This window comes from Vespa crabro, chromosome 2, assembly GCF_910589235.1.
Source record: "Vespa crabro chromosome 2, iyVesCrab1.2, whole genome shotgun sequence".
NCBI lineage: Eukaryota > Metazoa > Arthropoda > Insecta > Hymenoptera > Vespidae > Vespa > Vespa crabro.
The window spans coordinates 16187178-16207819 of record NC_060956.1 but is presented as its reverse complement, the minus strand read 5'-3'; the positions used below and the strand labels follow the sequence as shown (position 1 = coordinate 16207819).

At 32.1% G+C, this 20642-nt stretch overlaps 1 protein-coding gene across 2 annotated transcripts in view; it reads right to left on the bottom strand.

Moving 5' to 3' along the window:
• Positions 1-3291: 3291 nt before the first annotated feature.
• LOC124422339 (E3 ubiquitin-protein ligase TRIM9) overlaps positions 3292-20642 on the bottom strand; it is a 99152-nt gene continuing 81801 nt past the window's right edge. Inside the window, exons 5-9 of one of the 2 annotated variants that reach the window (XM_046958676.1) lie at positions 19801-19833; positions 12446-12618; positions 7309-7447; positions 5949-6179; positions 3292-5396 (exon numbers count right to left, since the gene is read on the bottom strand). In XM_046958676.1, coding sequence (XP_046814632.1) covers positions 5068-5396; positions 5949-6179; positions 7309-7447; positions 12446-12618; positions 19801-19833 — 905 coding nt within the window. In that variant the 3' untranslated portion in view covers positions 3292-5067. The remainder of the gene's footprint in view (positions 5397-5948; positions 6180-7308; positions 7448-12445; positions 12619-19800; positions 19834-20642) is intronic. The other variant, XM_046958677.1, reaches the window with a different exon arrangement.

Here is a 20642-nt window from a genome sequence, read left to right as displayed (position 1 = left end):
AAAAAATTAATCCTATATTTACAATGCTAGTATTAGCACACAAATGGCATTTTATTACTCCCACATTGAATTGCTTTCATCTTAATTTAATCAAAGTGAACGTTAAACAACATTATTCCAGCTTAGCCACAATGAATTCAAGCGTACTGTCTTAAAAGCAAGCGGTAGCTTCATTTTCTTAAAAGAGGGAGAGAGAGAGAAAAAGAGAGAGAGAGAGAGAGAGAGAGAGAGAGAGAGAGGAATCGAACGTGTACTTTATCCGTGGTAACTCATCTTTTTTTTTCTTTCTTCATCTCCTCTCTTTTTCTTGTTCCTTTTTAATGGACTCGTCAATTGGGGTGGCACGTACGACGATACGATCGGACGACCCTCCTACAGGCTGCTTTACGCTTCAAGAAGCACTCGTGAGTACCGAAAAAGCCCATTCGCTTAATCTCATGCCCTAAGGGTAAATAAGAAATCGCATTCGGTGAAAGACGTGGTAGTACTGTTGGGGATTGAATTTCTCGTCCAGCATCGTCCATCTTTATTCAACTCATCCTCGTCTTCTTCCTGTCTGCTTTTTAACTCATCGCTCATCGCAATTTCAGCTATTACTACATGGAAATCGCGAAAGAGGCCACGAAACGATTTATGACGTTTTAACAGATGTTCCTTTCTCTCTTTTTTTCTTTTTCTCTTTCTTGTTCTCTCTCTCTTTTTATCTTTTTCTCTTTTTTCATCTCTATTTGCCGTTTTTTCTCGGTACTCCTTTCGAAGGCAAAGAAGCGGAAACGCTACGGATCCTCGACGTTCCTATACCGATCCAGTGCTTTTAAGCTCTTGGCGATATCGACGTTCATAAATTTTGCTTGGAGTTTCGTCGAGAGCGTATTTCATCTTACCAATATCCCTATGGAATATCTGCTCTCGATTCATGACGTTTTTCAATCGATATCGATTTGAGCTGCTATGGTTGTTGAAATGAAATTCATTACTCGAGAATTTATTTTCTACATCTTAATTATCTTCGTTGATGTTATAAAAAAATTTTAAACTCTTATTATTTGTTTTTCTTTTCCTTAAATTTTTTTGTTTAACATTCTTTACTTGGTTTATTTAATAAAATCGTATAAATTATTTCGTATTTTTTATCTGAATGAAAAATCTGAAATTTGTTGAATATATCTGATATTTTTTTTTTTTTTTAATATATCCAGACTATCGAGTTTAATCAACACACTTTCAAGTTAAACGAGCCTGGCTTCGAACGTGACAAGTCAAGCGAGCGTTCTCGACGTAAATCACGCGTGCAACATTGTCGCTTGACGTCCATGCGTCATTAGACATGCACCTATATGCAGAGAGCAAATGCCACGAGGATATGTATATACATACATAGGTACATGTATACATATATACGCATACGGCTTATGTATATAATGTGATGTGCCACCCTAGAGAATAATCCCTTGTCCTATGTATGTCAAATCGTCTTTCAGTTATGTTAGATTATCTTCGATCTTACGTACACGATCGTCTTGTCTATATTTCTGATATCGATTATTATTTTGATTAAACAAATATCATTTTATTCGAAAGTAAAGTAATAAATTGTAAAAAAAAAATACTTATCCTTTTGTAAGATCCTTCTTCTGGCGATGATACATTTTCTTCTCCCACAAGGTTGCTATCGTTTTATAGATCTCCGTATGTTTCTGTGATATCGATATCGCAGTTGAAAGAGTACTTTTATATTTTTAGAATGAAAAATAGAACGATTACCAAAGAATAAATCAATGGTTTCAATCGGAAAACGATTTTTGATATTGACAAGACCCGTATTAGAATCGGAAATAATCCATATTCCTGACCGCTGCTTTTAGGTATTACATTATCGTTTGAATATATACTGAAGAAAAATTTCTGAACTTAGAATTTGTAACTATATGTTACTTTTTATATTTACATGTATCGATCATTAACATCGAAATTCTACATTAATTTAAAAGATGTTTATATGCTCCTTATAAAAGTTTTAATAATTGTTCGATTAATTACTTTCAAGCAAGTATGTACATTGAATCAATGATAATTGTTATTTGTTATATTGCAAATTATTAGATTGATCAGCGTTGAAATTTTCAGTACTTTATATCTATAAAATATATAATATAATATATATTGTTTGTATATAATAGTTAGATTGATCAATAAGTAATCTCGGAATTATCAGTAAAATATTAGTGTTATTTATTTAAATATAAAACACTGAAAATTCCAACATTGCTTATTAATTAACGCAATAATAATCTAGATAGATATATCGATGTTTCAATAATTATTGTTTTTTAATATCAATACCTGCTTTTTAATATCTTTCTCTTTTTTTTTTCGAAACATTTTGCCTTATTACGTTGAGAATTTCTATTTTTAGCATAAACTATGCAATCTTTATAATATCTCTAAGATCTTTGTTCTATGAGAACATTAAAAAAAAAAAAAAAAAGAAAAAAGAAAAGAAGGAAAATTCTGATTTTCAGTCTTTTTTAACGAGAGATTTTTTAGTTAATAAACTTGATATTTCTGCAAAAGAGAAGCTCGTAGAAACAAAAAGAAAGAGAAAGAGAAAAAAAGAGAAAGAGAGAGAAAGAGAGAAAAAGGGAGAGAGAGAGAGAGAGAGAGAGAGAGAAAGAAGAAAGAGAAAGAAAGAAAGATTCAGTATCGTTAAGAAAGTAAGACCTGTTCGTACTAATTGCGCTTAGTAAAAGCGAACCGTTCGTCATAAATCAAATCTCTTTCTCTTTCTCTCTCTTTCTCTCTTTCTTTTTTTCTTTCTTTCTTTCATCCCTCTTCACCCTAAGAGTTCGAGGTATACGATTTTGCAAGCAGCTGTGATATCATCGAAAAGGAAACTTCTCTCTACAATTCTCTCTCTCTCTCTCTCTTTCTCTCTTTCTCTCTCTCTTTCTCTCATTCTCTCATTCTCTTTGTCTTTCTCTTTCTCTATATTCTCCTCTCTGGTATAGTCCAGAACTTCAACAGCCGACGTCGGTGAAACCGATGGCGAGAACTTTTGGAAGGGTTCAGGAAGCGACTTAGGGCTTCGCAAAGGGTTGAAAGAAAGAAAGAGAGAAGAATCTGGAAACTAAGAAAGGGTTGAAAGCATGATGCATATACATTCGAGTTTGTATTCGCTTCGAGATGCTCTCTATATTTATCTCTATCTCTCTTTCTTTCTCTGTCTCTTTTTCTCTCTCTCTCTCTCTTTCTCTCTCTCTCTCTCTCTCTATCGATGTTTCTTACGTTTCATTCCTTGTTATTTTCTTTATTTCTTTTTTTCTGCGTTTTATTGGTCGAATACAGTCGTAAACGTTACAATTGGTAATTCTTTTTTTTTTCTTTTTTTTTTTCTCTTTTCATCGGCAATATAATCGATGCTTTTCTATATACATCTATATACAATGCTCCCTTATCAAAGACGCATGAAACACGAATGTATTTTTCTCTTGAAAAATCGTTAAAACGTTCGAATTCCGTGATCGATACGTTTCTTATTTCCGTCCTTAGACATAGATATACAAATTGATAAAAAAAAAAGGATATATAGGAAAGGGACAACACGTGATTGAAGCCGATTGCAACGAATGTTGAAAGTTTCTTATTGATCTTTCGCATGATTTTCTTTTCTTTTCTTTTTTTTTCTCTAAATATTTATACTCCGCTTCGTAGAGTACTTTTATTTCTTTAATTATATCATTTTATATCGAAAACATTCATTAAATCATGTGAATACGTTGAATGCCATATTGATTTTATATAAATATATAGAGATATGTATGTATAACGTCTAATTCTTTTTCTTTTTTTTTCTTTTTTTCTTTTTCTTTTTTTTTTTTTTTAATTTTGTTTATGGAAATAAAAACACTGGAAAATGTATTATCATCTTTTTCAGACTACACACATTTTAATCTTTTTATTATTACATTCTCGGAAATGTCTGGAAATCGGATAGACAATTATCACTTACGGTACTCAACGTGTTAAAAATGCGTTAAAAAAGCATAATCGATTGTTTTATATCCTAAATGTCCTTCTCTTCGTTCCTGGTTTCCTTCGAAGTCGAGAGGGTAGCTTTAAAGTGATAAAAGATTTAAGTCAAGTCGGAAGCTTTTTTGTTTTTTTTTGGTTTCTTCTTTTTTTTTTAGCTTTTTTTTCCTTTTTGTTTTTTATCGGACCATCTAAAAACTCGAATTTCCATGGCTCAGCGAATCATCGTAGATGTTTCATCGATTTTACGAACGAATGATATATCGTTTCATTGAAAATGACGACAAGAATGCAACGATGAGGCAGGGACGATGTGAATCCTATAGGGAGACTAGAAAACGAATAACTCGCATCTTTATTCGTAAGCTGAGAAAGTTTTTGCTATTCTTCTTTCTCTCTTCTTTCGAAATACGCTCTATCATATATTTTTATTGAGGTTAAACGTCTATACATACCATTACATTTATAAATCGTCTCGATATGGATAAAGTTAGGACCCGGGTAGAAAAATCGTCGAACGTTTCGCGATTAATAATTTCGAAATTCGACGTGTCAAACTCGTGTACATTTGACAATCCTCGGAAAAAGTCGTGACTTCGTTTGCTCCCAGGTCCGAAGATAAAAGTTACGCGCTCTATTGTTTCTTTCCTCCCTACCATCTTTAATCCGTCGAGAGAAAATCTGACGCACGTACTCGATATAAAAAGTGAAAAAAGAAAAAAGAAAAGAGAAGAAAAAAAAAGAAAAGATAATAAGAGAACATTGATCTTGAAGAAGAACACATCGAAGGTCCGAAAAAGTTTTCGCGCGATTTCTCTTCCGAGAGAAATAACGTAGCGAGTCAAGTTGAATCCTCCGAAGAATCATTTCGGTTTATCAGCCACAGTTAGCTTCGCAGAAGCTTTCTTCGATGATACTCTCGAGCGTTTGGACCTGTGTAGAACCATCCGAATCCTTGGTGCCACGCTCAAAGATGTTATAAGGAACGGCCGAGGCCATTTCTTGGAACAAGCTCTTCTTCAGAACATTTAGGTACCCCTAGCTTTGGACGATATCGCCAAGGTAATCGTCGTGAGGTGCCAGTAAATGTCGAGGTACGTCCAAAGCAGTGTGTAAAGTGACTGTGACACCACGATTAAGACTGACGGCTGGATAGAAGACACCATAGAGATCACGGAAAGCCACACCACCTTGGGCTTGATCGTTTACGAAGAAACGTAATGTATGGGTAGTATCCAGGTCCAAGAGAACACCTACAGTCGAGCCTTGTTGCACACCACCCTCCGTTCTCTGAGCGTGACCACCACCATGCATGAACCAGGATCGTTGACGGTCTATGTACATGCTCCAGCCCTTGTCGTCTTTACCTGTGAACACCACAAATCGATGCTCCTATGTGTGGAATTTCAAATCGGTTACTGATCAGACAATATCGATCGTTGATCGTGTTCTATTTATATACGTATACTCAGTGAGTTCGATTAAATGTTTGCTATCTGGTTGAAAATTCGAAATATAGCAAATTTAATGAACAAGTTGAACGGTTCAATGATCATATGTCCTGATCAATAAAATAGGATATAAACGTTTGAAGATGAAGATTATTAAAAAATGTCATTTATTTGTCTTTATTATTATGTTTTACGTTTTATATCATTCACTCTGTTCAAAATTATTTTTATAATTTTCTTTGATTTTATAGGATGAAACATATACATCGAATTAAAATGTCTCGTTAAGATTATATAAATAATATAATATGACGAAATCCACATCTTTGTAAAATATGTGAGAAAGATAAATTATTTCAAGTTTTTCAACGATAAAAATTTCTAAAATTTTCAGACAATTTACATGGTTAACCTTATTCTATTAAAGGAAAGAATACTATACGGGTAATCTTGTAATGATGAGCTTACCAAGCATTTGATCACGTGCGACGTCAGCTCTAGCGATGCCGAAGGCAGGATCGGTGTCACTGTGATATCGATCGATGGTCAGCTCCCAGTAATGTACGCCTCTAGAAAATCCAACGCTAGAGAGAACTACACGATGCTCGTAACCCTCGCAGGATGCGCTCATTGCGTCCTCGGAAATCGAAACTTCCTGCGGTATCCCAGTAGCACCGGTAGCCCACGAAAACCACGCCACTGTTTCAATTGAATTTTGTTATCTTTCGATCATACTGTTATTTTTTCTTTTTTTCTTTTTTTCTTTTTTTCTTTTTTTCTTTTTCTTTTTTACTAACATTTCTTTTTTTTAAACAAACTTTTAAACAACATTCTCTCTTCTCCTTTTAAACATTTTTCTTACGCTTTAAAATTAATTGAATTTTTAATCGTTTAATATTAGATTTATAATAAAATCTAAGACAACGTTTATATCTATTTACATCAAAAATAATAATTTTTAAAGATACCTAATAGTTACTAATAGAACGCATACTTAATCGTTCGATTTCAACAAACCCGCATACAGGTGCACTTTGGACACATTAAAATCTATCATTTTAAAGAGGACTAGCAATTCTCATAGAGCATTATGCTAACACTTCGAATCGTTAAGTATGAAGGGTACCGTATGCGGGTAAGCTTTTGCGGTAATACTCCAATAAAATATCCTTTTTTTCTTCTTTCATTCGTTTTCCTTTTTACATTTACAATGTAAAAAATTCTAGCCATACTTTGAATCAAAAATCAAACAAAAAGAAAAATGTTTTACGTGTTGTATCGATTTGAAAGAAATAGGAAAAAAAAGAATAAAAATGAAAAAAGAAAAAATATTTAATCTCGGATAAAATTAATCTAACGATAGTCCCGAGTACGATCAGAAAAAGCTTTATCATTGTGAAACAACGAAAAAATTATTTTTAGTAAGATACACAATACAAAGAGAAAAAGAGAGAGAGAGAGAGAGAGAAAAAATAAAAGAAGCAGACACACGACTTCGTTTCCGCGCGTAAAAGTGTAGACATAAAACGACAGATTAATATCGGATCTGTCATCGGCAATACATGGGCTCTCTCCAATCATTTGATCTACTCGTTGAAAACACGTCAGTCCGAGCTGCCAATTTCAATCGTTCATCTTCCACTCGATACGAACGTCGATTTTCCACTCGAATCCTTGCCACGAAGGAAAGTAAAAAAAAAGGTGAAAAAAGTCTAGAAGTGAGGCGGATAGTGGGGGTGGTCGAACAGAACGAAAAAGTAAGAGAGAAAGAGAAAGAGAGAGAGAGAGAGAGAGAGAGAGAGAGAGAGAACGGGTTGTACGAACTTACCCTCCGCGGTCTGAAGGCCGATCAGCTCGGAGTATTCGCCCTCTCCGGCGCTGTTGAATGCCCTCACCCTTGCGTTGTACAATGAGTTGAAGTGCAGCCCGTCGACGGTGCAGATGGTCTCTCGTCCGCAGTACACTTCCTGCGCATTTCGAAATTCATGCGGTTAGCATCAACAAGAAACGGAAATCTCGACTACTACTACCAAAAAGAAAGAAAAGGAAGGGGAGAAATCGAGAGAAACGGATCATGGAAATGGTTTTTTTTTTTTTTAATACGGTTTAGTTTTTAACATGTGTAACATAAAAATAAAAAGAACTATATAGGTCTTGTTCAAATCGTTTATTGCATTTTTACAGTCAAATAATTCACAACTGCCCATCGTGTATATATATATATATATATATATATATATATATATGATTGTTTAATAATTAAAATTGGAGATCTAACAATCGGAGTTTTAATAGAGATGTTGTGCTATGCTCTACAATTTTTATATATGTATGATTGTTTAATAATTAAAATTGGAGATCTAACAATCGGAGTTTTAATAGAGATGTTGTGCTATGCTCTACAATTTTTATTTTTAATATTAATACGTAATAATACATATGTATGAAGTCATTTAAACTTGTACTTTCAAATATATGAATGTACTTTTTAGAACATCACATATGCAGAAAGAAAGAAAAAATGTTGTTCTTTTTCAGAATCGTCGAAAGATCTCACAAAATAGATCTCGATGTTAAAGAAGAATAAAAGTCGATCGCTAATAATGTACTCATACGACGATGTAGTAACTGAGTGAGATAATTAGCACCTCCAGGATCGGCTCAGATCGTGGAACGGCTTGTAAATGATAGAAAGCTTACATTTTTGTGCTCTGATTAATAACGCGTCGCTTGGACCATTATATCGTGCAGCTCGTTAGCGTACCAAAGCAATATCGCGCGTATAAATCTTTCTCCTAGCTTCATCCACCTTCTCAATTCTCTTTTCTCACTACTTCCCTTCCTTTCTCATTCCACTTCTTCTTCGTTCTTTTACCTTCTTCTCCTTCGAGACTTCTTCGCGTCTACACCATCGCGATCGTCTCGCTTTTAATATTTAAATCGAGCTCGTTTCTCGTCACGATGCCTCTTCTTTCTCATGGTTTCTCGCTTTCCACTTTCCTCATCTTCTTCTTCTTCTTCTTCTTCTTCTTCTTCTTCTTTTTCTTCTTCTTTCTCAACGACCAGTCTTACCTCATCCCTTTTTCACCCCCGTTTCTTCGAACTGTTCTCTTCTTTACCTTGAAGATATTCGTCGTCGAGCCAAGAAAGAATTCTACCAACGCCTTGGACGAAGATTTTCAACAGAATTTTACGCGACACTCTGAATTTTCTGCTCTTTGTATATGTGTGCATATATGAGTGAGTATATGTGAGAAAGAGAGAGAAAAATAAAGAAGGATGGAAGAAGGTCGTGGAATCGGCGGATAAGCCGGCGAAATTGAGTTTCGGATCGTTGTTGCTTTTTCGTTAGGATTCGCGGGAAGCATCGTAAAAGGAAAGTTCTGTTCCGTAAAAAGGATCTCTTTCTCTCTTTCTTTTTCTTATCTGATTCGTGGAACGAAAAAGAACACCTATTTATTTTTCCATGTCAACGAACAAACGAGCTTTCTGACAAGTTCTTTTGATTCATTTGAGCAAGGAGACGTTATCGTTTACGAAAGAAGACGTTCTAGAAATCTTATTGTCTTCCTATCGATGCTTCTTTTATCTCTTATTTAATTTCTTCTCTTTGTCTTTTGCACATAGTGAATATACAGGTGTATATCTGTGTATATCGTTTGTAATTATATTGGATATATTAGAATTCGAAATTCACAAGTGACTGCGAAATTTTATTAAATAGAAATTAATAATTAAAAATGATTCTACAAAAATGAAAATATTAGAAAAATGGAAGAAAAATGTATGTATATAAAATAAGATATATCTATATATATATTATTTTACGATTCATCGGAGATATTTTATGATTACTTAAAAAAAATCCATCTACGTTTAGTATCTTTATTTAGATTTTTACGATACACAAAAGACATTTCAAGGTTCATAACTATAAATTAATCGTCGTATCTTGATCGCGTTGTAATATTTCATAACACGGTAGACAAGTACATAGGCGACTGTCACTATTTCATAAATCGCTTCTGCAACGGGTCATTAAATCAATAATTTTTAACGTTGAAAGTAAGAAGGTATGAATTGCCATTGCTTTTCAAAAATCTGATTCCATTTATATTTATGATCGATAAAATATAGATGTAGGAATGATTTTAATATTTTTGTAAAGATAAAAAATATTAAAATTTTACGAGTTCATTAATTTTCTGATTATTAAAAAAATTTCTCAAAGGATTAATTATAAAACTGTATTCATCTTTGATATATATATATATATATATATATATATATATATATATATATATATATAATTTACAATTTTCGTAATAAATATAAGAAGATTTATATATTAGTGTACTTTTAGTTCTTTTTAGTACTTATCTACTTCAATATTAAAACCACCTCTAAATAAATTTTTTCAAATACAAACGAAGGATCGACGAAAGACGAAGAATAAAACGAAGCTTCACAATCGATGACATTTCATTCCGATATATTTTCATTCCGGCTTTCGGGCACGAATATTGTATTATCAAATTTTTGTCTCGACTTAATATTTCTCCAGTTTGCCAAACGTGAAGCATCAAATAATTTATAGTATTTTCGTGATAATGATAAATTTGTCGTCGATCGTCACTCGAATCTTGCAACAGGTTATTCGAGTACTTTCTCTTAAAAAAAAAAAAAAAAGAAAAAAAGAAAAAAAAGAAAAAAAAGAAGAAAAAAGGAAAAAGAAAAAGGCGGAAGAGCGTAAAGAAAACGAGAGAAAATTGGTAAAGGGTAATATCCTCTTATGATCGATATCTCGATCGCATATTCATGATGTTTATTTTTCAAAAGGAATAAAATGTAAATAAAAGCTCTTCTTCCAGAATGTGGCTATTACGAGAAACGAAAGACGATTATTGATTCTTAAATGAAAGAGTGAGGTTTAAGTGATTGTATGTATTACTATACATAAAACGAGCGATATAATTAATCTCGATTGCTGAAGGAGAAGAGAAAAAGAAAGAGAGAGAAAGAGAAAGAGAGAGAGAGAGAATAAGAGGAGAAAGAGGAAGAAGAAAAGAGGTACTTGGAATCGATAGTGATGTCGTGCTCGACATAGTTCAGGCACGTACTTCTCGTATTGGCCGGAAGACTCGACTTCGAGTTAATGCGCGAGAGAGTCTCGGTGAGATCAGGAAGTATTAAAAGCCATTAAGTGGGTAGTAAATAATGGTTAGTTCGTAGGAAAGCCTCCCACACTTCTTTTCCTTCTTCCTTTTTTTTTTCTTCTTCTTCTTCTTCCCTCTTGTGTTTCTTCGCTCATAGTATTATCATTAATAACATTAATAAAAACCAAACGAAAAATTTCAAGCTTTCTTTCCTTCCTTAAAATTTTTCTCTATCTCTTCAAAGGTTTTTCTTTCATTTTCTTCCTCTTTTTATTCCTTATATATTTTACTTCGTTTTTAGTATTGTTTATTAATAACATTAATCGAAGGCAATCGACAAATTTTTTAAATCTAAGTTCTTTTTCGTTACATTTTTCACTCTCTCTTTTTATCCTCTCTTTCTCTCTCTTTTTATATCTCTCCCTCTCTCTCTCTCTCTCTCTCTCTCCCATTTTTTTCTATCTCTTTCATTCTTTCCTTTTTTTAGATTTATATTTTTCTTTTGATTTCTTTATTCCTCTTTTGCTTTTTATTTTTTTTTGTAATTAGTCCAGCTAAAAGTAAAAGTTTTCCACGTCCGTACTCTCGGCAACGTTCTCTTTGATAATTCACGCGTGAGAAGTTAAGAATTTTATTCGTAACTTTTCCCTGGTACGCCAAAGTTGGTAGAAATCTTGTTAGGCAAATAACGAGGTATATTGTAATTAACGTCGAACACGTTAATTATTACGTCGAAACGAGCACGCCCTCCGATGAATTTCGCTGTTAAATTCGAAATACGAGCGAAACAAACGACGATCCTCTATCGTGTCCTCTCTCACCTCCGCCACCAACTGCTGTTCAATTATCTTCCAATTACATGCGAGTTAATATTGAACTTGAATTGAAATATAGAAGCGCGTACGTGACCGATCGATCGCACGAATAACGCGTATTATTATCGCCAAATTCAAATGTTATGCTAGAGAATTTATAAACAATCTATCATTTAATATAACGAAACGTATAACTATTATACAATAAACCATATGTAACGATGATTATAAAAATAACATTATCTAAAGTAAATCCTGAAGAAAAGTAACTGTATGATATTAATTATAATTAAATATGAATCAAATTTCATAATAATTATTCAATTGAAAATAATCAACTCTCTATAAATCATACTTCTTTTTATAATGTGAAATTTATACTAGTACAATTACATTGTACTAACTATAACTTACAACTTATACGTTGTAAACATTAAAAGTTTCAGGTATGAACGAACAATGTCATAGCAAAAAAAATGAAATAAAACTTTCAAAAAAAAAATGAATGTATATAAGTACATTCTTATAGATCTTACAAGTTACATGACTTATTGAAGATTAATAACACTTATTATCAATATAAACTCGATAGAACAAGATATACTTATAATGGATAAATTTAATCTATAACAATAAGAACTGTTATTTCCAATAGTTTCTTACTTCAAAATAATTATTTATATTTTTATTTCTTTATCTTTTTATTATTTTTTTCTTTTTTTGTATAAAAATCCTGACCGAACTTCTCGATATCAAGGTCTATTTCGATACGATACTTTTCTCTTTACTTTTGTTTTTTCTTGAAAGCATGTGATCGATGAGCTTTGGTCACGTAGCTACTTCTTGTCTCGTCTCGAGAACTTGGAGATCGAAGAAAGAGAAATAGAGATAGAGATAGAGAAGTTTGAAGACGATAGGAAGACGGTAAGACGTCTCGTGGGGATCAGAGAGTAGATGATGGTAATGGTAGTTGTGGTGATGGTAGTATACTCACCCGAAACTCTCCTCCACAGCCGTCATCAAGTTCGAGAAGGTATCCTTCGATGGCTGGACCTCTTTGACCGGCACAACCCATAACTCCGTGTCCAGGAGGTGGCTGCCAAGCGACTGTAACGCTGTTGTTTTCGGCACTGCATTCCTCCGGAATCAATAAAGGTGCTCCAGGTGCTAGAAACATTTTTGATCGTTGTTACTCGATCATATAAATGTCCAATACATTTAAAATACATTAAAATAAGCTCATTGGAAGTTGATTTTCATTGTAACTAACATTTTTATCATTCTATATTTATATAGTTCGTTGTATATTTACATTGTATATTTACAAACAACGTTGTATGTTTCAACATTCTTCTTTGTAATAGATCTATTTATATCTTTGATATTTTCATTGAGCTAGATTCTAATTGGTTAATTTTGCCTTTGATATACATTTTTTATATATAAATTATGCTCTTTGACTTATAACGATACGACTAAAATATTAAATAGATCTGGGCCTTCAAGTTTTCAAACTAATATAATTTATTTGAAATGCATAATGACATTTTTACTTTTCTATCAAAGTTTCAAACTTAAATTACATAAATTCCTCTGAATCCAACGTCCTTTTTCCAAGTACCTAAAATGCTTTGAAATTTATATGGATAAAATAAAACGGATTATAGAATATGGGTCACTTATTCTTTAATTCTGTTAATCAATTCCTCGACAAACGTAGTTATTAGAATTCTCATGAAATCGAGAAAAGCTTTGCTAAATATTCACATATAAACTTGATAGCTAGTGATAAATTGGGAAACTATTTTCTCGACATGCTGTCTCGTCGCTTCTCCTAAAGTTATTTCAAAAGCGTTTGGGTAACTTCCATGAGAAGAAGAGAGATAGAGAATGAGAGAGAGAGAGAGAGAGAGAGAGAGGGAGGAAGGGAAAGAGGAGGATTGGTCACTAACCGACTTTGTGTCCGCTTTTGCTCGACCGTTTCGAATTTGTGGGTTATACCGATTCGATCGAGAAGCAAATGGAAGAGAGAGAGAGAGAGAGAGAGAGAGAGAGAGAGAGAGAGAGAGACAAAATAAAAGGTAGAAACGGGTCAGTGGTCAACGACAATCGTTGCCACAGAGAAAATGGATTCGTTCTGCATCGTGAAAACGTGTATGTCCATGTGAACATACGTACGTCAGATTAAAGCGATTCTCAAAGTTAACTCAATGCTTTAAATGGTTTTACTTGCAGTATGAATTCTTGATCGATCCCTTTTCACTTCTCTGTTCCCTCTTTTTTTCTCTCTTTTTTATATTTGTTTCACTCATCATACCATTTCATTTACATTATCGTTCGTTATTAATCATTTTATTTATTTTAAATACTTACGTATATTCATAACGACCATAGATATTTTTAATATTTACAGAATTTTTAAGTTTCAAAAGATCGAAATTATTTTCAAAATCTTTTGATTGATTTCGAAAAAAATTTGATGAGATTTATAAACGAAAAAGAAGATAGATATAAAAATAAAGAATTTTCATAAATGTTAGTAAATGTGATTTTAAGTAATGAACGATAATCTTTGAAGATTATGATTAGACGTCAAAGTTAACAATATATTAATCTTATTACGATAAACTAATTCACGACGTTGATCTATCCTTGAGAATAGTTGTTCTGTTCTTCGTAAAGGGTAAAGGTCTTACCGTTGCGATACATTGTAAAATTAGACCAATGGAACGATCATAGATTATGTATGTACATGCACATAAATTGCTATTAGCATAAAGCTTGCATCTGGGACTAATGTATTTCACTTTATGAAAAATGAACCAACGTTTCTATATACATGTTTATGCAAATAGTATTTCTTTTTTTTTGCTAATAAATAATCAAGTGAGTTTAATTTTTAATGGAAAAAATTGATGATATTCGATCATTGTTAATTAATAAATAATCTAATAAAAATGAATTCAAAAAGTTAATAGACTTATTATGTGAACGGTATTAGTGAACTTAACAATAAAAATAATTGATCTACTATAGAGATTCGATCGAAAATAAAAAATCCACGATAGTGCAGATGATGCCGAGAACAATTTCTAATTGTTACATTCGTTTATATGTACTTTCATACTAAGAGAAAATAAACGATATATAATAAACCTGTATTAATAATATCATCATAGAATCAAATTTGAATTTATGTACATACAAATTAAAAAACGAAAAGGTATCTTCGTCGATTTTAATGTAATTGATGAATCTTTACAAAAATATGACGTGGAAATAGAGATAACCAGGAAAAATGTAGGAATAGTCTGTATTAGTGGGCGTGGCTTATCGTGTGGCGAAAAAGCTCGTAAGCCGATGTCGATTTTCGATGGAGCACCAAACTCGGATTGTAAATTCTTTTCACTGCTGCGGCTGTCCGACTATATCGTCGGCATTACTACTGAGCCCGGATTTTGTCGGTAGTTCGGATTTTACGACGGACGAACTCGCTTTTGGGGGAAGGTCGAAACGAAAGGGTGTGTTGGAAAGAGATGGGGTAATCAGAGATAATCGATCGTGTACAATCGGCCACAGAGACCACCAAAAATGCAGAGAAGAGACCAAGGGAGAGAAGAAGGGCAGGAATATGAATGAAAAGCTGATTTTCACAATTGACTCATCAGCTCACCGATAATGCTGCCTCTTCAAATAGTATCCGATACGGAAAGGTATTACGAATTTTTAATAATAATTATAACGACGTTGTCAAATACACAATATTTATACAAATATTACCTGATATTTATTTCGAATTTTTCAACGTAATTGTTTTCCCGTCAAACGTGAAAAAATATTTTGGAATTTTCGGTAAATCGTCCTCGAAAATATTTCAGATAAAAAATAATCGTTGAATTCTTTTGTAAATGAATTTCTTTATTTAAAATTATTTTATTAACAAGTACATCCACACTTTTTAATAAATTTATTTCGTTTTCTACTTTACCATGATCCGCTACGAAATAGAAAAAAATGCAGTAATTGTTTTACGGATTGTTGTGCAACGTCCATAATTAATGTTCAACGAAACGTGAAAGAGAAGAAAAAGGAAAAACGTATAGAACAAAGGATAGGTTTTAACGAAACAATTCCAACAACCAGTCAGGTCTTTCTCTTCAAGGGAGGAATATTTACTATGGTAGTATACCCAAGCGTAAGTCGAAATGTCGAGAAATCGAGATGGCAAAAGTTTTACGCCCGTATCAGCGTAATTTATCGCGAGCTCTACCAGCGATACAGTATCGATAACCGATACCTAGCGAGAGGCGGTCGATGTTTCTTCTTAAAAAAAAAAAAAAGAAAAAAAAAGAAGAAAGAAGAGGAAAACGAAAGAGAGAGAGAGAGAGAGAGAGAAGGAAAGAAAAAGAGAGAGAGAGAGAGAAAGAGAAAGACAGAGAAAGGAGAAAGAAAGCGAGAGAAAGAAAAAGATAAGAGAAAAATAAGAATAAAGAAGAAAAAAGAATAAAAGAAGAAAGAGAGGAACCGAGATAAAAAAAGAAAAAGGCATCGAGAAAAACTGCGATGGCGTTCGAATTTTTCTCTTTGATAAATGTATCTTGCAGAAGGAATAAATATTTTAGAATTTATATCGTCTCTTTAGATTTTACTTTTTTCGTCTCTGAAAAAAACTATTTGTACACATATATATTACAAAATTTATAGTAGGTACAATATATACTAAGCAAATATTAACTAATGCAATATTATGATTTAAATTAATATATAATTTTGCTGCGATAAAATGAAGTAAGATACAAAAAATATATACATACGTATTGTTGTTAATTTTTGTTTTAGTTAAAATTATAGATTATATGGCTAGATTATAGCAAGTAAAAGCTTTCGTGGGTAATAAAGCTATCAATGAGAAAGAAAAAGAAATGATGGAACAGTTGAATTATCTATTATGCAGATTATATATTATTTCTATTATCTCTTTCTTAATCTTTTTAAACAAATTCATTTACAACCAAAAGTATAATAAATGAAATAAAATTGTATAACGTGCCAGTTAGCTAGACGTTTAATAATATATGCATTTGTGTCCGTTTTCCTTTCATCCTCCTGTTCAATTCCCTCTTTCTTCCCTTTCTACCCCTTTTACTCGTAACTACGGTTCTCTTTTCTCATCTCTACAGTTGCTGACCAGTCGTGATAATCCTGTTTTCCACCTACAAACAAGTATTAAAGTGGATTCACGTAGAAGCGACAGGAAAAAACGAAATTTCAATCGTCAAATTGTACGATTTAGTTTTTATTTTTCTTTTCTATTGCTTATTCGTTTTTCAATCTTCGAAGATAAAAAAAAATTGCTATTATGGTTTCCAGATTGAAAAAGATATCGGATAAATATATACAAGTGTGATTTGAAAGTACATGATTAATGTTGATCGAAAAAAAATAAAATGTAATAGTGAAATTAAAATAAATAATATAAATTACAATAATGATTGTTATTTGAAATAACTTTATTTATTTACAGATTGTAAAAAAAAAAAAGATAAAAACAATCCATTTGAAACATTTTCTTTTGATTAGTTTTCACTTGGAAAAATTTTCATGAAGATTACAATCTTCGTTTTTTAAGAAAAATATCGACGTAAAATGATATTGTTTGATAATAATTATGGCAAATAAAATTCATTCTACGTAACAAATAATAATACATATAAATGTATGAATAAAATATAATTATAAAATAAAATAAAATAAAATAAAATAAAATAAAATATATAAAAAATATAAATGACGTATAAATAAATCGTAGTAAGATGATTTTTATGATTCCAATTAAAAAATGAAAAAAAAAAATTGAAAGAAAATTAACAGAAAATGACGAACGAACATGTACTACGTACGCTAAATTTCGATTTGTTTTGACAACAAGAAAAACAAAAAAAATAAAGTAGACTTGTAGTTAGCGATTACATAGCAAATAAACGATGTAATAAGATATAATGGCTGGTTTTCATTATTCGTTTATAGAGAATTTGCTACCATAAACGTTTCCATATAATCATCGTCATAAACTAGTAAAACGAATGTTACGAGACTGGTCTCGTTCTTGTCCCCCCTTTCTTTGTTTCACGATAATTTAATTTTTAATATTGCGTGTACATCCGTTAGAGTCGCGTCGTTCGCAGTTTCGGTAAATTTGCACTCGTATTCGAGATCGTGCGATAACCACGTACCATACGTACCATGTTTTCCATCCCTCTTTTGTTCCTTTCTCCCTTTTTTTCCATTCGTCTAATCGATACTTCTCCAACAAGAAAGTGAGAAAGAGAGAGAATTATTTTCTCGTGTAAATGGATAAACTTCGAGTAGATTTACAATTGAGAATGAATTTCGTTTCTCGGTTAGTCTGTTCCTTTTTTTAATTGCATAAAATGAATTTGAAAATTAGCACAGACAACGTAAACAGAACTCTCCCGAAGTCTAATGCGGAATCGAGAATCTAACAGAGAATTCGTTTCGACTTTCCTTAATGAATAAACTACTCTCGATGGATAAACTTTTGAATAACACTTAACGATTTCGAGTGGTTGGAGGACTTCGTCGAGAACACTTTGACGTGGAAGATAAATAAAATGTACAAATTAGTTGGAGATAGAAAAAAAAAAAAAAGAAATATGTATGTTTCCTTTTAAATTCTTTGAAATATAAATATAATATCAGTAAAATTGTATGAAGAAACAAAACAAAAAAGAAATAAGGGCATTACGAAATATTTTAATTCGTTTTTCATCGAATATCCATTTTTACTTCATTTTTCGATTCAATTGTATTTTATTTCAAGCGTAATATGTATTCAGCGAAATCAGTTATTATCCGCTTTCCCAACGAAACAAAATGCATGCGTGGAACACATTGTATTAAAAACGAAATCCTCTTAATTTTAAAAACATATCTAAAAACCTCGATTTACATGCTCTCCCCATTTAAATGAATGAGAAAAGAGAAACGAATGGGATGAGAGACGTGGAATCATAAAAATTAATTTTGAAGATAATCGAAAAATTTTTATGAATAACGAACGTTCGTTGTTAACGAATTCGATCGAATCGTTTTAAAAAAATTAATTCTTATCAAACATTCTCGGAACATTATTCTAAAGATCACGAAATATAAAAATACAGTTACTTCGTTATATTCGTGTAATAATTATATTTTAATTATCTTAATTATACCGGCGAACAACACCTAATGATTAGATACGAAGGTAAAAAAAAAGAACGAAAAGAAAAAGAAGAAAGAATAATCAGCCGAAAGTCTCGATTATAATTAGTCGCGAGTCACACCCACACGAAGATGCTTCGTTAATTAGAGCCGATCGACGTCGATGAAGAACCAAACGGAACCTTCGATATAAGACTTGTAGGAGGCGGAGAGAAAGTTGATGATGATGAGAAGGTAGATAATACGAGAGAAAAGGATGGAAGAAAGATAGCGGGAAAGAGAAAGAAGACATCTTTGAAGGAGGGTGTCCTTGTAACGACTTAAGGCCCCAAGATCGTTAAGCCTGTAGCTACCGTCGTCGTCGAAGCCCCGGCGCCTAATTAATCCGCTTTTCAAACGTTTTAGAGAAAGGCTCGTTCGCTTTGGTTGGGGCCTATCGCATCCCCGGGGCGATGTCAAATTATTAAGCGAGTTTCCTTCGACGAAATCGGTCGAAGGAAGTATCAAACGTTGAGAAGATGTCATCAATATACTTTCCCATAAGGTTATTATATAAATATGGACTGGTATCGTAAATAAATTCCGCTTTTCAAAATAATCTTATATTTCCCAGTAAAGATTACGATGAACTTCGATTTAATAGTCAGTAATATAAAACTTCGTTAATTCTTTAACGTATAACTTTGTTCTTTTTCTTTTTTAGATATTTTCAGGGAAAAATATATTATTAAAAATATATTACATAGTTATTAATATTAAAAATGGGAATAATGGTAACATATTACACTGTTGTAATTTTTTTGTTTTGTAAAAAATTATTTCATAATTCTGCAATCTTATGTGCATTTAAAAGTTAAAACGATACATGATTAATCAATTTTTTAAGTGACAATTACGTCCTATCTGCAGTAATACAATAATGCAGTAAAACTCCATTTATGAATCATATGACATTTATATCGCATATGATTTTCTGTATAAACAAAATTTCGAAAATTTGCTCAGGCGAATTACGTTCCTTCTTTTTTTCTGTGTTCTATAGAAAGAAACTTCTGCATTTGATTTTATAACATCAAAAGGAATTATAATTAGATTAGATTCATAATTAATTTGCGATCATTTCTTTACCTGCCGTAGGATATCGTTCTTCTCCTTCGGAAGCTGCGTCCAACATTACAAAAAATTTGATTAAAATATTACATCATGAAAAATACATGTACGTGTCTATATATATATATAGTGTATATATATATATATATATATATATATATATATATATATATGTACATCCATAAATTCGAGTAAATAGACAGTTTCAATTTATTTAATTAAAAAAAAATAATAATAAATCAGCTATGATCATCTATACAGTAAATTTACGATGCAACGAAGACACGGGATTATGATCGCAAAATGATTCGACTTTGAAACTCGAGTTTACTTTTACATTTATTATAATCATCAGGTATGTACACTTGTTAAACGAATAACGTCAAAGACTCGAGACAATTTGTGAAGACTTTGAGGAGCCATCGAGAGATCATTTTCATGGAAAGTAATGTCAATTTTAATGAGATAGTAAGTTATCGAATCGAAATGTCTTTTTACAAAATCTATACGAAAGATTTGAAAAATAAAAAATTGAAAAAAAATGTACAGAAAGCTGATAGACAGCAAAACGTAATATTAATTGGTGATTACCTTCTCCCCTATTCAAATTTCAACCGACAATCTCATTAATCTCAACTAATTCCTGCTCTTCCGCCCTTCCACCCGCTGCTCTGCTCTTTCCCAACCTAAACGATTATTTACAAATACGTGCGATCCGTCGTAGATACGATGAATTTATGTACGACCGCTTTAATAAAGTAGCCGTTTAATTATCCAAGCGGATGGATTAACCAAGTTGGAAAATATATTCCTATTAGGTGGAATTATGGACAAAGCGTTTGTCAAAGCCGTACGTGCGG